This window comes from Staurois parvus, unplaced genomic scaffold (assembly GCF_062004578.1).
Source record: "Staurois parvus isolate SC_StPar_1 unplaced genomic scaffold, SC_StPar_1.0 ptg000187l, whole genome shotgun sequence".
In the NCBI taxonomy this organism is placed as follows: Eukaryota; Metazoa; Chordata; class Amphibia; order Anura; family Ranidae; genus Staurois; species Staurois parvus.
In genome coordinates, this window is record NW_028317983.1 from 716,910 (window position 1) to 736,953 (window position 20,044).

Consider the following 20,044-nt stretch of genomic DNA (forward strand, 5'->3'; position numbering starts at 1 on the left):
GGTGTCAGAAATCCAATCCCCGACTTGGTGTTCAGGCCAGTCTCGGCCCAATTGAACTTGGGCAGGTCCATACACAGTACCTCTTGTGGGCAGGTCAGGACCACCTCCCCCAGAGTCAATTGGCCGAAGACTAATGTCCCGCCCATGTCCAAATCGCCATAAATTGAACGCACGGACATTTGGACAGGGTGATTCGTACGGAGCTGGTTCGATTGACTAGCGGATTGCCAAGTTTCTGGCTTGCTCCAGCCGCAGGGTAAAGTGTTATTCTGTCTTTTTATTCCCTTTTATTTTATAGTAATTAGTCATTTGTGTGTCTTCTTATATCTTTTGTATTTCTGTATCTTGTTATATTTTGTACATATTTTATGCACTGCCCACTTTGGGAAATTAAATCTTAAAATTAATTAGTGAACTTCTGTGTACTTAAGCACGTGCTCATATCTTCGGAGAGATTAGATCAGAGAGACTAGATCGGAGAGATTAGATTGGGTTATATTATATTGTATTTTAGTGCCTTTAAAACGCTCGGTTAAGCTCATTGCCAATCTGTATGCAACTGCACTGTGAGTGGGCAGATTGCACGCAGATTGCAAAGGTAACAGATCTGCCAGGCGAAGATCTGTGTGTGTGTGGTGTCTCAACAGACCATTCTGCGGATAAACTGTTGGGTGGTGGCAGGCTACCTGTGTGGTGCGTCTGGTGTGGGGGTGTGTGGACAGTGGAAGGGTTATCAACACCGGGGTTCAAGCTAGGATAGCTGAAGGGACCTTTAGAAGGGTGTGTGATTACTAAGCTGGTCCTCAACTCTAATCAGGGCACCAGGTTGTATGTAAGATCGTATCTGCCAGTGTGTGGTTGACCAGCTGGATTGGAGTGGAGTCTCCATCCGGTGGTGGCCAGAGGTAGTGCGGGCTGTGAAAAGGTATCACGGCTGATCTTATATACGGTTTGAGATATTTAAGTGTAAATCCCCTTTATTATCCCCTCTTTACCACCCTGTCGCGGCCGCACGCGTGCGTCACGGTTAGCTAGTCGCTGTGGGCGTGGCGTGTGGTGGACACGTGACAGGGTGACGTTTTTAACAGAATCCTTGACAGTTGGCGGCAGCGTGCGGGATCTGCTTAATACATTAGTGCATGGTTTATTCATGTAACCCGTGTACTAAAGGTTAGAAGCTCGGTAGAAGTGACTGACCTACAGAAGCTCACTCAGTGCATAATTTTTGTTTTGTAGAAGACATACTTGGCTATTTGCTCCCCCCCCCTTTCTTTGTTTTTCTTTTCTATCTTTTATTTTGGCAAAATGGCTGAGACAGTAATCAGCTACAAGAAGCAAAGTCGAGATGACCTGATGAATCTGTGCGAGATCAGAGGTATCCCGACCACAAGGGACCAGACAAAGGAGCAGATGATACATGCCCTGGTCGAGAAAGACGGGGAGGAGCGAGACTTGGATGTGGAGCCACAGGATGTGGAACAGCCGCTTTCCCAGTCACCGGATGTGGATCGTGGTGCCATCCGAGAGGGCCAACTGGAAGCCCATTCGTTGTCCCTGCGGGATGATCTACAGCTGCTGGGCCCAGTCAGTGAAGCATTACGCATCAAGTTCATTTCGGAGCGCCGGGAAGCAGAGGACAGACGAAAAGATCGGGAAGGACAATGGCGACATGAACTGGAGCTAGAAAAACTCCGGCTGCAGCAGAACCGGTCCGCTGGTAACACTGAGTCCAGGGAAGAACGGATACACAGAGTTTCCCTGGACAAATTCCCCACCATGGACGTGGATGGGGATATGGACACTTTTTTACAAGGGTTTGAGAGGACTTGTCGTCAATACCTCCTGCCCAAGGAGCAATGGGCACAGTACCTCATCCCAGGACTGAAAGGCAAGGCCCTGGATGTGCTTCTGAGTCTTCCAGAGGGCCAAGAAAGGGACTATGAGACTCTTAAACAGGCCATTGTTAAACGGTACCAGCTCACGCCAGAGGTGTACCGCAAGCGTTTCAGGACATTGCATCGAGGTCCTAATGACAGCTACATGGACCTCGTCTGCAGTCAGCGCACTGCTTTCCAGCAATGGCTAAAGGGACTGTCCGTAAGCACCTTTGGCGCCCTACAGGAACTCATGATTAAGGACCAGTTCCTACAGACATGTCCTTTTGAGGTCAGGCAGTTTGTACTTGACCGAGATCCCAAGACAGTGGATCAAGCAGCAGAAATAGCTGACTCCTATGCGGCTAACAGAATGCCTAGCACCTGGAGGACTACTGAACCCAGCTGGAAGGGAGGAAAGGCAACTGGCCGCTCTTCTCCAGACATCCAGAAGACCAAGGCATCCAGACCTTTAGGAGCCGCCCCAACAACTGTGGATACCCGGAGATGTTTTTTGTGCCACCGGATAGGTCATCTCAGTGTATCCTGCCCTGAGAAAAAGAAGGCTGTCCCACCTTCTACCAAGACAACCCGCCTGGAGTCTACTGTTTTGTGTGTTTCCAGGAATGCAAGAGGGCTCGCCGATAACCTGCAGCCTGTCACTGTGGGTGGCAGAGTTACCACCGGCCTGAGGGACAGCGGAGCGGAGGTGACTTTAGTGCATCCAGAACTGGTGAGCCCTGAGGATCTTATTCCTGGTAAGACCATGACTGTGAAGGGGGTTGGGGGCATCAACCCAGCTGTCCCCACGGCCTGTGTTTATTTAGACTGGGGAGCTGGGAGAGGAATGAGAAAAGTGGGTGTAACAGATGCCATTCCCACGAGAGTATTATTGGGTACTGACCTGGGACGGTTGGTAGCCCATTATGAGCCATATCAAGCACCCCTAGAACCTACCTCACCACCTGAGGCCCTGGACTCATGTAAAAGACTGATTGAAGACTCCATGAAGACTGGGGATTCTGGGGAGGGTCAGAGGGTGAAGGACTGTGTACCAGGGCCTGGCTCTAGTGGATGTCTGGAGTCAAGGCCTGGAGAAGAGTTTAAAATCACAGAGGACTCTGCAACTGATAATGGTTTATGTGATGATGAATGTAATGACATGTGCAAGGCAGACCTTCCCTCTGGTGCAGTGGTGACTCGGGGTGCCCACCAGGTGGCCCCGGACCAGTCATTGCCCACTGCTACAGAGGAACTGTCTGTGGAAGGGCCCAATCTAGCTGGGTTGGACCCTTGTGAACCTGGCCCAGAGGGCCTAAGGTCTCCTCAGACTGTTGTCTACCTGGCACCTGTGGCAGATAGCTCTGAGTCCCCTGGAGCTGTGAGAATTGATGGCAGCCCAGAGGATCTCAGAGGTCTGGCTGAAGAACCGCCAGCGGTGGATAGCAGGATGGGGGTGCATGGGCAAAAGGAATTTGGTTGTTTACCCCTATGTAAAGCAACAGGATGTTCTTCTGAAGTCCCCGGGGAAAAGGCACATTTGGTTTCAGTAGACCAGTGTTGTGTGCCCCTCTCCCCTTGTGGGATGAAGTTCTTTGTTGTCCGCTCCCCTGACACCACAGATACCAGTAATGCCATTTTGGATCCTGGACTGTGGAGCACAGAGGAGGGACCACAGGGTGAGGGTTTAAGTCTGATTCATTCTGACTCTACCCCCTCAGTAGCTGTGGCTGACGGCACCGAGTTTCCAGAGGCTGTTACATCTGATGCCAGCCCAGAGGAACTCAGGTGTGCTGACAGACGCTCTGCTGAGGACGGGGTAGAAGTGAGTGACGTGGGTCAGAGGATAACCCCTAGTGGAATCCTTCCTCCTGTAACCTTCCCCTCTGTCACCACAGTCATGGGTGCTGCCAGTGCAGACTCATTTCTGTGTGTTGCAGAGGGAAGTCTGCAGGATGTTGGAGTGAATTCAGCCCAATCAGTGTCTTCCACCTCAGCAGCTGCAGCTGACATCACTGAGTCCTTCCAGGCTGATAGGTTTGAGGTCGGCCCGGAGGAGCTCAGGTGTGGTGCTGACAGATGTTCTGCTGAGGAGGACAGAGTAGAAGGGTGTGGCACGGGTCAGAGGATGACCCCTGGTGGAGTAAAGTCTGTGGATTTATCCTTTGTCCCCACAGCTATGAGTATCATGATTGAGGACTCATTGCTGTGCACAGCAAGGGAAGGATCACAGGATGACGGGGGAACACTGACCCCCTCTGAATCTGCTTTCTCAGAGGCTGGAGCTGACAACCCTGTATTCTTGCTGGCTGATAGGTTTGATGTCAGGCTGGAGGAACTCAGGGGTTGTGCTGACCAGTCTCTGGCTGAGGCAGAAAGAGCAGAAGTGTGGGAGACAGGTCCAAGGGTGGAGGTTCTGGTATCCAAGCCATGGAACCAGGTCCAGATCACCCAGGAACAACCTTATGTCAGGCTCAGGCATCTGGGTGTCGCAGCCAATGGCGAACCACCAGATGACCCTGGCCAGTGGCTGAAAATGTTGACAGCGCACAATGACAGGTTTGCCAGTACCCGTCCAGTCGATAGTCGGTGGCCAGCAGATGAAATGGATCCGCAGGGGGATCTGCTGGCCAGTGGTGACCCAAACCCTTTGGGATCAGTCAGAGAACTGGGCAGAAGCCCTTCCCCATCGGCAGGGGGATGGGCTGAGCTGTCAGCGGTGTCAAACTTTAGTTGGGAGAACCCCCCCCCCCAACCTAGGGAACCTTCCATGTAGACGCGTTAGCCAACCCGTTTAGGCTCAGCTATGCGTCATCTGGAAGAGGGGAGATGTAACGGACATGTAAAATTTATTGTAACGGACATGTAAGATTTGAGTGGAAATATGGAATCATAGCCATGACAGGTTGAGTAGATTAGATTATGTCAGGTCCTTTCATTACAAAGGTGTGTGCAGGAACAGTCTGGTCATTAAGGATGTACATTGAGCCCCCTGGGCAGTAGGGAAATGAATAGAAGGTACAAACAAATGATCTGGGATACAGATGTGTATGTATACACAATTCCTCAATAGGCCTTACAGACCCAATCATCATTTAGCATTAATTAGTCTAAAGCCAGGTTCCTGGATGTGACAACTTGTGTGTGTCAATCAGGTTATCACCTTCTGAGGAAAACCAGTGACAGCAGACAGACTGTCTGCCTTTGATGGAAAACTCTATAAGTAATATTCACATCAAAGAAGTATGTTTAATCTCTTATAAAAGCCAAAATATTAGTTGGAGAGAGATGGAAATGCTTCCTTTGTGCAGACCATTCTGTGCACTACATTTACATATAAGAATCATATTTGTGGCTTGGGGAGGAAGCCAGGGAAATGTATGGAATGATTAGATGACGCGGGGGTGCGACAGTCAGATGGTGTTTGGTACTGTTGCGATCGGGCTGACACGCTGGTGTCAGAAATCCAATCCCCGACTTGGTGTTCAGGCCAGTCTCGGCCCAATTGAACTTGGGCAGGTCCATACACAGTACCTCTTGTGGGCAGGTCAGGACCACCTCCCCCAGAGTCAATTGGCCGAAGACTAATGTCCCGCCCATGTCCAAATCGCCATAAATTGAACGCACGGACATTTGGACAGGGTGATTCGTACGGAGCTGGTTCGATTGACTAGCGGATTGCCAAGTTTCTGGCTTGCTCCAGCCGCAGGGTAAAGTGTTATTCTGTCTTTTTATTCCCTTTTATTTTATAGTAATTAGTCATTTGTGTGTCTTCTTATATCTTTTGTATTTCTGTATCTTGTTATATTTTGTACATATTTTATGCACTGCCCACTTTGGGAAATTAAATCTTAAAATTAATTAGTGAACTTCTGTGTACTTAAGCACGTGCTCATATCTTCGGAGAGATTAGATCAGAGAGACTAGATCGGAGAGATTAGATTGGGTTATATTATATTGTATTTTAGTGCCTTTAAAACGCTCGGTTAAGCTCATTGCCAATCTGTATGCAACTGCACTGTGAGTGGGCAGATTGCACGCAGATTGCAAAGGTAACAGATCTGCCAGGCGAAGATCTGTGTGTGTGTGGTGTCTCAACAGACCATTCTGCGGATAAACTGTTGGGTGGTGGCAGGCTACCTGTGTGGTGCGTCTGGTGTGGGGGTGTGTGGACAGTGGAAGGGTTATCAACACCGGGGTTCAAGCTAGGATAGCTGAAGGGACCTTTAGAAGGGTGTGTGATTACTAAGCTGGTCCTCAACTCTAATCAGGGCACCAGGTTGTATGTAAGATCGTATCTGCCAGTGTGTGGTTGACCAGCTGGATTGGAGTGGAGTCTCCATCCGGTGGTGGCCAGAGGTAGTGCGGGCTGTGAAAAGGTATCACGGCTGATCTTATATACGGTTTGAGATATTTAAGTGTAAATCCCCTTTATTATCCCCTCTTTACCACCCTGTCGCGGCCGCACGCGTGCGTCACGGTTAGCTAGTCGCTGTGGGCGTGGCGTGTGGTGGACACGTGACAGGGTGACGTTTTTAAGCGAATCCTTGACACATGGGCATAACCTTTTTAGCAACTTACATAGGACATTCAAATTTCACATGTTGGTAGAGTAACTCTTCCTCTATAGTAACTCTTCTTTTTAATTGCAGGTAAATAATAGATCCCAAGCAGAAGCAACATGCTGTCATTGAGTTCTTGATGAAGGAAGGGTGCCGACTGTCCAACATCCACAGAAGGCTACAAAATGTTTATGAAGATGACACAATTGACAAGAGCAATGTGCACAAATGGATGAAGAAGTTTAAAGAAGGGGGAAAAATGGAATTGAAGGCAAAACAGTGAGAGATCATCAATGTTGGACAGTCTGCACTCCGCCTTCGTCAAGAACTCAATGACGACATGTTGCTTCTGCTTGGAATCCATGTGAAATTTAAACAACCTATGTAAGTTACTGAAAAGGGTATGCCTACTTTTGCAATATTTTGGTAGAGTTCCCACGTACAGTTGCAAGAAAAAGTATGTGAACCCCTTGGTATTACGTGGAGTTTTGCATGAATTGGGCATAAAATGTGCTCTGAACGTCATCTAAGTCACAACAATAGAAGAACACAGTCTGCTGAACATAATACTACACAAACATTAGATGTTACCATGGTTTAATTGCACATAACATGTAAACATTCACAGTGCAGGAAGGAAAAAGTATGTGAACCTTTGGACTTAATAACTGGTTGACCCTCCTTTGGCAGCAATAACCTCAACCAAACTTTTCCTGTAGTTGCAGATCAGACCTGCACAACGATCTGGAGTAATTTTGCACCACTCCTCTTCACAAAACTGTTTCAGTGTAGCAATATTCTTGGGATGTCTGGTGTGAATCGCTCTCTTAAGGTCATGCCACAGCATTTCAATTGGGTTGAAGTCAGGACTCTGACTGGGCCACTCCAGAAGGCGTATTCTGTGCTGTTGCAGCCATTGTTTTGTTGAATTACTTGTATGCTTTGGGTCATTGTCCTGTTTCATCACCCATCCTCTGCGGAGCTTCAGTTGGCGGATAGATGGTCGTACGTTTTCCTGCAAAATGTCTTGATAAACTCTGGAATTCATTTTCCCATCAATGACAACAATCCGTCCAGGCCCTGAGGCAGCAAAGCAGCCCCAAACCATGATGCTCCCTCCGCCATGTTTTACAGTGGGGATGAGGTTTTGATGTTGGTGTGCTGTGCCTTTTTTTCTCCACACATAGTGTTGTGTGTTCTTCCCAAACAACTCAATCTTGGTTTCATCTGTCCACAGTATATTCTGCCAGTAGTGCTGTGGAACATCCAGGTGCTCTTTTGCAAACTTCAAACGTGCTGCAATATTCTTTTTAGACAGCAATGGATTCCTCCGTGGTATCCTCCCATGTACTCCATTCTTGGTTAATGTTTTCCTTATTGTAGATGTGTCAACAAAAATGTTAGCATGTGCCAGAGATTTCTGTAGGTCTTTAGCTGACACTCTGGGATTCTTCTTTACCTCATGCAGCATTCTGCGCTGTGCTCTTGCAATCATTTTTACAGGACGACCCCACCTAGGGAGAGTAGCAACAGTGCTAAACTTTCTCCATTTGTAGACAGTCTGTCTTACCGTGGACACATGAACATCAAGGCTTTTGGAGATACTTTTGTAACCCTTTCCAGCTTCATGCAAGTCAACAATTCTTGATCGTAGGTCTTCTGAGAGCTCTTTTCTGCGTGGCATGGTTCACATCAGACAGTGCTTCTTGAAACCAGTAAACCCAAACCAGGTGTGTGTTTTTTAAGAGCAGGACAGCTGTCAGCAACACATCCAATATCATCACACTGATTGGAGGCAAGGTTGGCTCACTCCTGGCTCCAATTAGCTCTGGGAAAAGTCATTAAGCTAGGGTCTCACATACTTTTTCCTCCCAGCACTGTGAATGTTTACATGTTATGTGCAATTAAACCATGGCAACATCTAATGTTTGTGTAGTATTATGTTCAGCAGACTGTGTTCTTCTATTGTTGTGACTTAGATGACGTTCAGAGCACATTTTATGCCCAATTCATGCAAAACTCCACGTAATCCCAAGGGGTTCACATACTTTTTCTTGCAACTGTATATCCATGCCCAAGAACAAAGATGAAATATAATGTAGCTCACCAGTCCTTAGATGTGATGGCTCCGTTCATTTTCTTTTTTCAGGCTAAGCTATTGTTCTTCAAGTACAGAAAAATACCCAATCCTACTCAGAAAACTTCTGTCCTTATAACTTCCTTATCTCAAGCCATGTTATCCACTTTCCGAGCTATCATCAGTGAACTACAGAGCATATCCTCTCTAAGTAGCGGTGATGAGGCGAGGAGTAAGTTTTCATGGTTGAAATCTGGCGAGCAGCTTAGAGTGACAATGCTGCTCCTTCACAGGTACAGTACAACAAATGAGCATCACCACCCTAGGGCATGGAATATGTAATTGGCAGGATCACCAGGTTAAACTAAAAGAGAAACAAAGAAAACTAAAGCAGCCACCACATCTAAGGACTGGAAAGCTGACATATATTACATTTTGACTTTGGGCTTAAATACGCTTTAAGCTTTGAAAATCATGTTCCCTGCAAGTCTAATTTTTAATAGCATCTGGGGGAAAGAGAACAGTCTCTGTATTACATGTTTCTGTGCAAAATAACACAGAGAACATTTAATTTCCATGTACAAAATCCCCCTTTCCGCTTCATGACCACTTCTGTTATTACACAAGTTCCTGACATTTTCGGTACTTGCCAACTTTTGATGCTGTACATTAAGCTATGCATTTTTGCTAGAAGTGCCTGGAAATGTGTGTTTTTTGGAGCCCCCTCCCCTTTCAAACTGGGCAATTTGACCACATCAGTTAAAACAGAATGTCTTTTTTATACGATGAAACCTTGTTAAATACCTCCTTGCTTATATTCAGATGTCAAAAGGAAAAAGTGAAATTTAAAGTTTGGGGTCAATTGGTATAAGCTAAGGACAAGCGGAGGCTGTATGGAATCCTCCATTCCTCAAGAGAGAGGGAGGATGGAACATACCATTACCATGATTCTCATCATGTGTTTTACATTTGCAGGTATTAAGGTCCAATGTCAAATTAATCCTCTTTGTAAATTACCAGAGATGTTTCCTAATATTGCATGTTCACCATGAATTATTCACTACTAAATATGAACTGATTCTGTAATGTCACATCAAGCCCTCGCCCATTTTTCATTTTACAACAACTACATCATAGCCGGAGCTCCAGACCTTCTGCACATCTGGAATATAGTGATACTCGACTTAAGGAAATACCTTAGATTCCTTTTCAATCCATTAAGTTATTGTAGAGACGTTTCACAGTATATCCATACAAAGTGGAACATATAATACTAAAAATGCTAGAACCCTAATGCGATGGTCGGTGCAATGGATCCTCTTGGGGGCCTCTGGGAAATTTCAGAGTTACAGTAAAAATGGTCCCATAAGAGAAACTTCAGTGAGAAAAGGCCATAAAATTATAGTTCTCTGCGAGAATGGGGGTCATAAATATTTAATATTAAATCATTTTATGGAGGGTTGTAATTCAAAGCCTTGGAAAGCTTGCTCTAGCGATATTACAGCAAGGAGGACTTTCTACTCTTGGAGGAATTGTTGATAGAAAAAAACTGTAAATTGTGATGATGGAATTATCCTTGAGCCAGTTTAGCTAGGGCAAATATGGCCGGGTGACCTTAACATTAATGTATACTGGTCTTATATTGCAGCCTTTTCAACCAGGCTGCCCAGGAACCCTGGGGTGCCATCAGGTTTCTTCAGGGGTGCCTTGGCAAAAGTCCAAACATTGATCATACATTGCACACAACCCTGCAGGTGGACCAAGCCTTCCTTTCAGTTACACGAAGTCACAGGTTTTCATTGTGCACCATTACAATCTTCCAGTTGTTGGTGTCCTAACATCCATGGATTTCACCATTTGATAAGGAGGGCATCAGGCCCCTGCACAGCATTTTTGTTTGCCCCTCCCCCCACCCTTCTCCATCAGCACTGGGGTCACATTGGCTAAGTGAGGGAGAGAAACATAGGAATACTAGTCAGTACCAGTGTGCAAAGGTGTATTTGCTTTGGAAGAATAAGTAACATTGGGTGTTCTACATGTGTGGATGTTGCTGTGTTATGTAAAACTATTAATTTAGTTTTTGGTATACTTTAGAATGGGTGCCTCGAGATGTGCAGAATTTTAAAGGGTGCCTAGACTGAAGCACAGTTTAGAAACCCTGTTATATTGTATATAATTAGCTTATTTTTGCACAGAAAGGACTAAAAAATGCACCTGTACCCAGGCTATGGACAATCAATTAATTGCATATTATTACAAGCAGTAAAAAAGTGAAACAAGCTCTAACTGACTTCTGTAGCTGCTGGTACTGTAAAGCAGTTCATCTTCAAACATCACAACAGAGACTCTGAAAGTGTGTTTCAGTAGGTTGTTACCAGCTTACAGTGCCATCTCTTCATTTACATTGGAACGTTGAAAGGAGCTGTGATTCCAGTACATGTGTTATGAATTTGAAGATGGATTTCTCCACAATACTTAATGCTAGTCAGAGCTTTTGTTAAAGTGCTTGTTCAGAAAATACAATTAATATTTAATGTGCATAGTCCTGGCACAGGCACACTTTAAAAACTTGAAAATGTTTTTTCTCTCTTTTTACATTTGATGAATATGAAGTATAGAATTGTCATAATTTGTATTCACAATTTCAGTCAGCAAGTAAGGCTCTAGGCTTCTTCTCATGTGTTTTCAGGCTGTCTACTTCTGCGTTTGCCTGTAGATCAGTGGTCTCCAAACTGTGGCCCGGGGGCCGGATGCGGCCCTTTACTTGCTTTTAACTGGCCTCTGGTTCACTCTTTCTCCCACTGACACCAACAATGGGGCATAATTCCTTCCACTGACGCCAATGATGGGGATCTATTCCTCCCATTGACACCAATCATGGATCACTATTCTTTCCACTGACACCATCAATAGAGCAATATTCCTCCCACTGACACCAATGAAAGGGCACTATTCCTTTCACTGACACCAATGATAGGGCACTATTCCTCCCACTGACACCAACAATTGGGCACTATTCCTCCCACTGACACCATTGATAGGGCACCATTCCTCCCGCTAACACTAACAATGGGGCACTATTCCTCCCAATAACGCCAATGATGGGGCTCTGTTCCTCCCATTGACACCACTAATCCATCCACTGACAGCAACAATAGAGCAATATTCCCCTCACTGACACAAATAAAAGGGCACTATTCCTTTCACTGACACCAATGAAAGGGCACTATTTCTCCCACTGACAACAACAATTGGGCACTATTCCTCCCACTGACACCAATGATAGGGCACCATTCCTCCTGCTAACACTAACAATGGGGCACTATTCCTCCCAATAACGCCAATGATGGGGCTCTGTTCCTCCCATTGACACCAATCACTGAGCACTATTCCATCCACTGACACCAACAATAGAGCAATATTCCCCTCACTGACACCAATGAATGGGCACTATTCCTTTCACTGACACCAATGATAGGGCACTATTCCTCCCACTGACACCAACAATTGGGCACTGTTCCTCCCACTGACACCAATGATAGGGCACCATTCCTCCCGCTGACACTAACAATGGGGCACTATTCCTCCCAATAACGCCAATGATGGGGCTCTGTTCCTCCCATTGACACCAATCACTGAGCACTATTCCATCCACTGACACCAACAATAGAGCAATATTCCCCTCACTGACACAAATGAAAGGGCACTATTCCTCCCACTGATATCAACGATGGGGAGCTATTCCTCCCACTGATACCAATGGTGGGACATTATTCTTCCCACTGATAGCAACAATGGGGAGCTCTTCCTCCAAGTGACACTAACGATGGGGTGCTATTCCTCACCCTAATACCAAAGATGCATTGTTTACTCCCTCTGATGCCAGGACAATTTCTATTCCCAATGACCACAGTCCGGCCCCTCAAAAACCTAAAGGACGGTAAATTGGCCCATTGTTTAAAAAGTTTGGAGACCCCTGCTGCAGATCATGTGTGAAAGTCAATTTCTTACACACCTAATCAGAACACGATTCACCTTTTTCCTTGCTTATGTACACGGCTGTGGTCAAACTTTAAACTGACATTTATCATTCATTTTTATATTAAGTATATATGTCTTCCTTTGGTCATGTGTATATACAGTACATATAAATTGTAGAATATTATTTTATAAAGCTGCAGATATTTTATATCCTGTTTTGTCTTTTAACTTTTCACCATTTATTGGCTTAATTGTGCATGTATTATTTTACTGGTCTTAGCCTTAGTGATCACAGGTCCCCAAAATGTGCTGGCTACATGTATGGAACATATCAAACTGTTCTATTTAAAAACAAAAAAAAACAACAAAAAAAAAAAACCTCTATATTTGGACTCTGGACACCCCCGCCCCCTAGTAAAACACTCCCCTCACTCAGATAACCCTTCCCTGCAAAATAAAGTTAACCCCTTCCTCCCCATTGCCATTAGTACTGTGTCAGTGGTTTTTTTTTTGCACTGATCACTGTATTAGTGTTTTTGGGGATGTCAGTGACCCCAAGTCAGTACCCCCCAATGTCAGAATGTCGCTGGTCGCCGCCATAAGTCACTGATCGCCGCCATAATTCACTGATCGCCGCCATTATTAGTATAAAAAAACCCCTAAAAATCCCAGTATCTTTCCCGCCATTTGTAAACGCTATAACTTTCCCGTAAACCAATTAATTTACATGTATTGGGTTTTTTTTTAGCAAAGACATGTCGCAGAATGCATTTTGGCAGAAATTTATGACTAAATTTGATTTTTGCATTTTTTTTTACTGGACATGTTTTATAGCAAAAAGTCCAAAATATTGTTTTTTTTCCTCAAAATTGTCAGCCTTTTTTTTATAGCGCAAAAAATAAAAACTGCACAGGCAATCAAATACCACCAAAAGAAAGCTCAATTTGTGGGGGAAAAAAAGGATGTAAATTTCATTTATGTACCGTATTGCATGACCGCGCAATTGTCCATTAAACCAGCGTAGCGCTGTATAGCAGAAAAATGGCGTAAATTGCAGTATTTATACCATAGTTTGTAGACGCTATAACTTCCACACAAAGCAATCAATATACACTTATTGGGATTTTATTGCCAAAAACATGTAGCAGAATACATTTTGGACTAAATTTATAACCAACTTTGACTTTACTATATATTTTTTATAGCTGAAAGTAAAAAATATTGTTTTTCTTCCAAATTTTTGGATTTTTTTTGTTTAGAGCATGAAAAATAAAAAGCGCACAGGTGATCAAATACCACCGAAAGAAAGCTCTATTTGTGTGAAAAAAAGGACGTAAATTTCGTTTGGGTGCAGCATTGCATGACCGCGCAATTATTAGTTGAATTAGTGCAGCGCCAAGTAGCAAAAAGAGGCCTGGTCATTAAGGGGGGTAAATCCTCTGGAGGTCAAGTGGTTAAGAGGGTCAGATCCATAGAGTGAGAGTTTACCCAAAGGGGAATCAAGATGGAGGTTTTTCTGCTGTCACACACTTCTGCACTGGATCCATTATTGAGTGTGGACTTATGCATGGACCTTTTTTTGTTTTTATATTGTGGCCTTACTTATAGACTAACACTATTCATATATTTGCATTGCGGTTCATAATGCACACATTTTGATTACATTATGATTTTATTAATATTGAGAGTTCATATTATTATATTGATAGTATAGATGCATCAACCCAGCGACACACATACTGATTTTTGGGATGAACACTCATTCACTTCTTTTGCTTTTGTTGTAACTGGTGTGCAAAATTACCTTCATATACATTTTGTGAAAGCCGACTGCTTCTAAGCGCAATGTGAGTTTGTGCATCTCAAGTGTGCAGAGTGCAGTAAGCATGGTATATATTTATTTGTAACTCCATGGTACGGGCATTAGAGGCTAGGCCAACATGATTGGTATCAGCATAGAGTCAACAGATTTTTACAAAAAACTATTGAACTGATTGCCAACTAGTCTCTGAAACGAAATGCACATGTGGTTTGTCGACTGAGACTTGAGTTTTAGGTTGGCATGTTTTATTCCTGTGTTTGTTGTTTTGTACAAATATAAGCAACATAACATGAGTAGCCTCCTGTTTGTGGTCTACAGTTCTTCTTTTTAGTCTGTTGTTGAAAGAAAGTAGCACATCAATGCAGTACAAAGAGATGACACACCTGATACAGACAGTTGCGTTTATGGTTTCCTTCCTCTGGGTGTTGACTTCCACAGCAATGATTTCTACAAGTGTTTACAACTTAGTATAATAAATCTGAAGTTCAGGCAGCTGAAAAATCATAGGTTAAAGCAGAGTTCCTCCCAAAAGGGGACGTTCCGCTGTAATGCTTTGTCCCCGAATCCCCATTAACCCCTAGATGCTGAGGGCACGCAAATATTCGGCTTATCGGCGTCTGGGCCTTGACGCCAAGCGGCTGCACATTTGAAAATACATATGTGCTGAGAGCGCGCGCCCTATGCGCTCCCAGAACGTGTCCGTGACTCACGGAAAGGTCCCAATCTTGCCTTGCGATTGGGACCTTTTCCGATCATGTGACAGCGAATCACGGCGGCCACATGACCCTAAAACCCCGCCCCGCCTCCCGGCGTCTGAAACCCCTTAAAGGGCCGGGAGGCACTGACGTAAAGAGGTTAAATGCCTCTAGTCATGGAGCACATGCTCTCCTGATACTGGTTCCTGACTTCGGCTCTGCTCCTTACCTTGGCTTTTCCTTCTGATTCTGTACCGTGCTGCCCAACTGTTGATGACCCTGGCTATTCCATGACACTGCTCCTGTCTCTTTTCCTCACTACCTGCCTTGCTCTGGTGCACACCTGGCAATCTGCAAAACCTGCTCTGCCTACTACTACTGTGCCAAAATCAGAAGATCATCAGCCTTCCAAGGTCTTCATCTGCAAGAGCTGCAAACAGCAACTACTGGCACTCTTGTTCCCCTGGGTCCTAGACTCCCTCTGTTCCAACTCCAGCGGGGTCAGGGCTAGTGACACAAGTGAGGCCGACCTCGTCATTTCAGTCTCCCAACAGGTACGTGACATCTTCTCACTCATGCACAGTGGGCACCTGGCTGTAAAGCCGCAAGCTGTCACAGCCGAGTGCCCACAGTGAAGATGCTAGAGCCAAGGAGAGAAGATGGCCGGTGAAACCAGTGGTGGTGAGGACACCACTGGACCGAGGGACAGGTAAGTGGTTGTATTTTAAAAGTCAGTAGCTATGGTTTTTGTAGCTGCTGACTTTTTTTTCTCAGCTGGAACTCCGCTTTAATCTGGATATGCAGTCATTCATATCCTTAAATTAACTTTTTTTGTAAATATGGCTAGTAGAATTCCTCAAGTCTGTCTTTATATTATTTCCTTTAAAGGCCTAGTCCACCTTTAGGACCAGAGAAGTAGTAAGATAGAGCAATACCAAAATGTTGCAAGAATGTTACAATTTCTGGAGGAACTCCAGATTTAATAAGGGGCTGGAGTAGCTCAATCTCCGGGTTACACAAGCTAGACCTCCAACCTAGGCCTTTGCCCAGCCACTTGGTCAATGTCAGTGAAACACATCAACAACAGTGAAACACATTCCACCCCTAGGCAAGAGGCTCAGGGTAGGACTGCCTTCCAAAAGTCACTTCCTGAATATTTTATACCCTCTCCCAGCATGCACCACTGATAATAAACCTCCTAGTGGTTGATTAGGGAGAGATAAATATTCCAGCCTCCCATAAGATTGCCAGAGGTACTAGTAACACCCACTGGCAGCAGACAAAAAAACAACAGTAAGCAGAGCCTAGAAAAACCTAAAAAAGACGAACTATCAAAATCAGCTAAACTGACTGCAGTTTAGCACTTATAAATTTAAATAGACACATCTGCTTATGGCAGGGTGGCTACATGCCCATATTGTAGTAGCCCCCTACCCTCACCCGCAGTCTTCCCAAGTCATTCTTATACGCACCTGTCCCGTAGCCACTGAAATATTGCAGATGAGGCTGCACATTGACTGCCTCCTGGCCAAGCTTGCGCATGTCCCCCTGCACTCTCCTTCTTTTCTATAGAGCAGTCATTCTCTGCCAGGGTTCTGTGGACTCCTAGGGCTTCTCCAGAGGTTGCTGGGGGCTCCATGAGCTGTGGCTGATTGACCTTCCATTTCATGATGCCTGCAGAGTTCCAGGGCCATTTGTCTGTATTGGGGGGGCTTTTTTTTTTCCACTGACCTCTACCAAATTGATTTTAGCATGAGTTCCTCAGCATCTGAAAATGATTTCAACGTTTCCTCTAGAGAAAGATTGCAATAGAGAGTTATTCAGGAGTACAAGCTCCAGAGTACTCCTTTAGTGCAGTTACATGTTAAAGCTGTCAGGCTGCATATAGAGTAATATATAGGCTGCTGTCCTAATTTTTTCCTCTAGTCCTTAAGTGCTGCAGTAAAGAGCAAATTTCCCTGTGCTGGCAGCACCTTGGTGAGCCAGACTTCTGAACATATAAGCAGTGGCTTAGGTCTCTGGCTGTCCAACATACACTATATTGCCAAGAGTATTGGGACACCTGCCTTTACATGCACATGAATTTTAATTGACATCTCAGTGTCAGTCTGTAGGGTACAATATTGTGTTGACCCACCCTTTGCAGCTATAACAGCTTCAACTCTTCTGGGAAGACCGTCCACAAGGTTTAGGAGTGTGTCCATGTCTTTTTGGACCTTGCTTTGTGCACTGGTGTGCAGTCATGTTGGAAAAGGAAGGGGCCATCCACAAACTCTTCCCACAAAGCATGAAATTGTCCAAAATGTCTTGGCATGATGGCGCCTTTAGAGTTCCCTTCACTGGAACTAAGGGGCCAAGCCCAACCCCTGCAAAACAACCCCACACCATCATCCCCCCTCCACAAAATTTTACACTTGGCACAATGCAGTCAGGCAAGCACCGTTCTCCTGGCAACCACCAAACCCATACATGTCCATCGGATTGCCAGACAAAGAAGCATGATTTGTCACTCCAGGGAACATATTTCCACTGCTCTAGAGTCCATTGGCGGCGTGCTTTACACCACTGTGTCTGATACTTTGCATTGCACTTGGTGATGTAAGTCTTGGATGCAGCTGCTCGGCCATGGAAACCCATTCCATGAACATCTCTCTACACTGTTGTGCTAATCTGAAGGCCACAGGAAATTTGGAGGTCTTTAGCTATTGACTCTGCAGACAGTTGGCGACTTTTGTGCACTGTGCACTTCAGTATGCGCTGACCCCACTCTGTCATTTTACGTGGCCTACCACTTGGAGGCTGAGTTGCTGTTGTTCCCAGTTGCTTCCACTTTGTTATAATCCCACTAACAGCTGACCGTGGAATATTTAGTAGCCAGGAAATGTCACGGATGTACTTATTGCACAGGTGGCCACCTATCACGGTACCACACTTGGATTCACTGAGCTCCCGAGAGTGACCCATTCTTTCACAAATGTTTGTAGAAGCAGTCTGCATGCCTAGGTGCTTGATTTAATACACCTGTGGCCATGGAGGTGGCTGGAACACCTGAATCCAAGGATTTGGAGGGGTGTCCCAATACATTTGGCAATATAGTGTACCTCTCTATGCACACTTCTCCAATCAAGAGAACTGCCCAGGGTTCTAGAGCTCTATTTATTGGAGCAGTGTGCAGTGGGATGCATGAGGTGCCATTGGAGGTCCAACTCACTAAAGTGCTGCCAGCACATGGTATTTTAACCCTTGCTACAGCATGTAGGAGTAAAAGCTAAAAACCAAAAGAGCAGTGTATTTATATACTGAATATGCAGTCTAGCTGCTTTACATTACCAAATACAAACAATTCAACTGGGGTTTAAAGCTGCATACGAAGGGTTCATCATTGATTTTGGTGGCTGCTCTTCTTCAAAAATATATTTACCTTTTTTGATTCATTAGTAGTGTATTGTTACTGTCTTGTCTCATGTTATGTCCCCCTTTGTAATGTACAGCGCTGAGCTGCTCTTCTTCAAAAATATATTTACCTTTTTTGATTCATTAGTAGTGTATTGTTACTGTCTTGTCTCATGTTATGTCCCCCTTTGTAATGTACAGCGCTGAGCATACCCTTTGGCACTATATAAATACTATATAATAATAATAATAATAATAATGTATTTCAACTGGTTTTAGGGCCAGGTTTTACCATGGGTCTATAAAGTGTCACAGTTACAACACATATCTCACAGGATCTATTATTACATCATACACTGCTACTTATGCTGATAAAACAGATAATATTTTACCATCTGTGAACCTTCTCTGTGAATTAAACTCTAACTTAACTTTCCTTCCCAGTTCTAAGAAAGTGGAAATGTTCCACAAACCGCAAAGCCACAACTTCCGACAGAGCAGTAGCACAAAAAATGTTCCTGTAACAAGAGTAAATTTAACTTATCTACAACAAGCATCTTTCCTAAATGATGATGGGTACGGGGCGATTCAGACTACCTGTACGGTAAAACGCAGTCCAGCTGAAGTGCGGGACGGAAATAGGCAGACATGTTGTAGATATCCACCACACTGCTGCTCACCTAAAGGTTGTGTTTAGTTTGGCTTTCATTTTTTTTTTTTCCAGATCAGGGTCCTCTCTCGCGGGGGGGCCCGCTCCTTCATGTCAATGATCCCACCCCAGGTTTGCCTATGGAAACCTTGTGACCACTTTTAATTCCTATAAATAGTTAAGCTTGATCATCTTCTTAACACTCCACCAGGGCCATCGCCAATCTTGGTGGGGCTGATCCGAGGATCTCACTAAACCATCCAATCGATAGTAGTAGTTAAACCAAAAACTCTATATATCCCCAAAGAAAAGTAAAATTTTCACCCTTGAAAGTGCAAATATTATAAACCTTTTCCACAATCTTTTCCCAAAACTTAAATTCTTTACCCCAAATATCCAAATTAAATTTGAACAGAAAAATATCCACAATACAAAGTCCTCAAAATAATGTCCACATTGTTCAATCTTCCAGATGTGTTAAGTATCCAATTCGCCACTTCAATCCAAAATACCTAAAAAAAATATAAACTCAATATAGTGCATTATCTTTCAAATAAGATAATAATAAATAATCAGTGATATCATGCACAACCACTCGTGACAAAAGAAAAGAAAAAAAAAATTTGATATAAATGAATAAAATACAAAAGGTAAGCAAAAATTATAAATTATAAATATATCCCCAATTTTTTACAATATTGTGAACAGTACATGTGAGGTGAGCACCCGCAACTTGTGATATAGTGAATTAATTCAACAGGTGAAATCACAACAAATTCAAACAAATAACTAGTGATAGGTGCACTAGTCCAAATTGGTGCCACCACTCTGCTAGGATAATATACCATTACCCTCTTGCAACTTGCACAGGCGTTTTCAAACAGTCCCAAATACTAGATGGCTTTCCTCTAACAGGAATGTGCAGTGGAATCCTTCCCACTTCCTCACAGGGCATAAGCATAGAGAAGAGAAGACTCAGTGGAGTAAAGAA

At 44.3% G+C, this 20,044-nt stretch overlaps 1 protein-coding gene across 1 annotated transcript; it reads left to right on the plus strand.

Moving 5' to 3' along the window:
• Nucleotides 1-1,093: 1,093 nt before the first annotated feature.
• Nucleotides 1,094-5,735, plus strand: LOC149462021 (uncharacterized). The gene has a single exon (XM_089677504.1). The coding sequence runs from the start codon at nucleotides 1,306-1,308 to the stop codon at nucleotides 4,648-4,650; it is 3,345 nt and encodes a 1,114-aa protein (XP_089533630.1). The 5' UTR covers nucleotides 1,094-1,305; the 3' UTR covers nucleotides 4,651-5,735.
• Nucleotides 5,736-20,044: the final 14,309 nt, after the last annotated feature.

What these genes read in the sequence shown, in the direction of transcription:
- LOC149462021 (XM_089677504.1), top strand. Translation starts at nt 1,306, where the DNA reads ATGGCTGAGACAGTAATCAGCTACAAGAAGCAAAGTCGAGATGACCTG.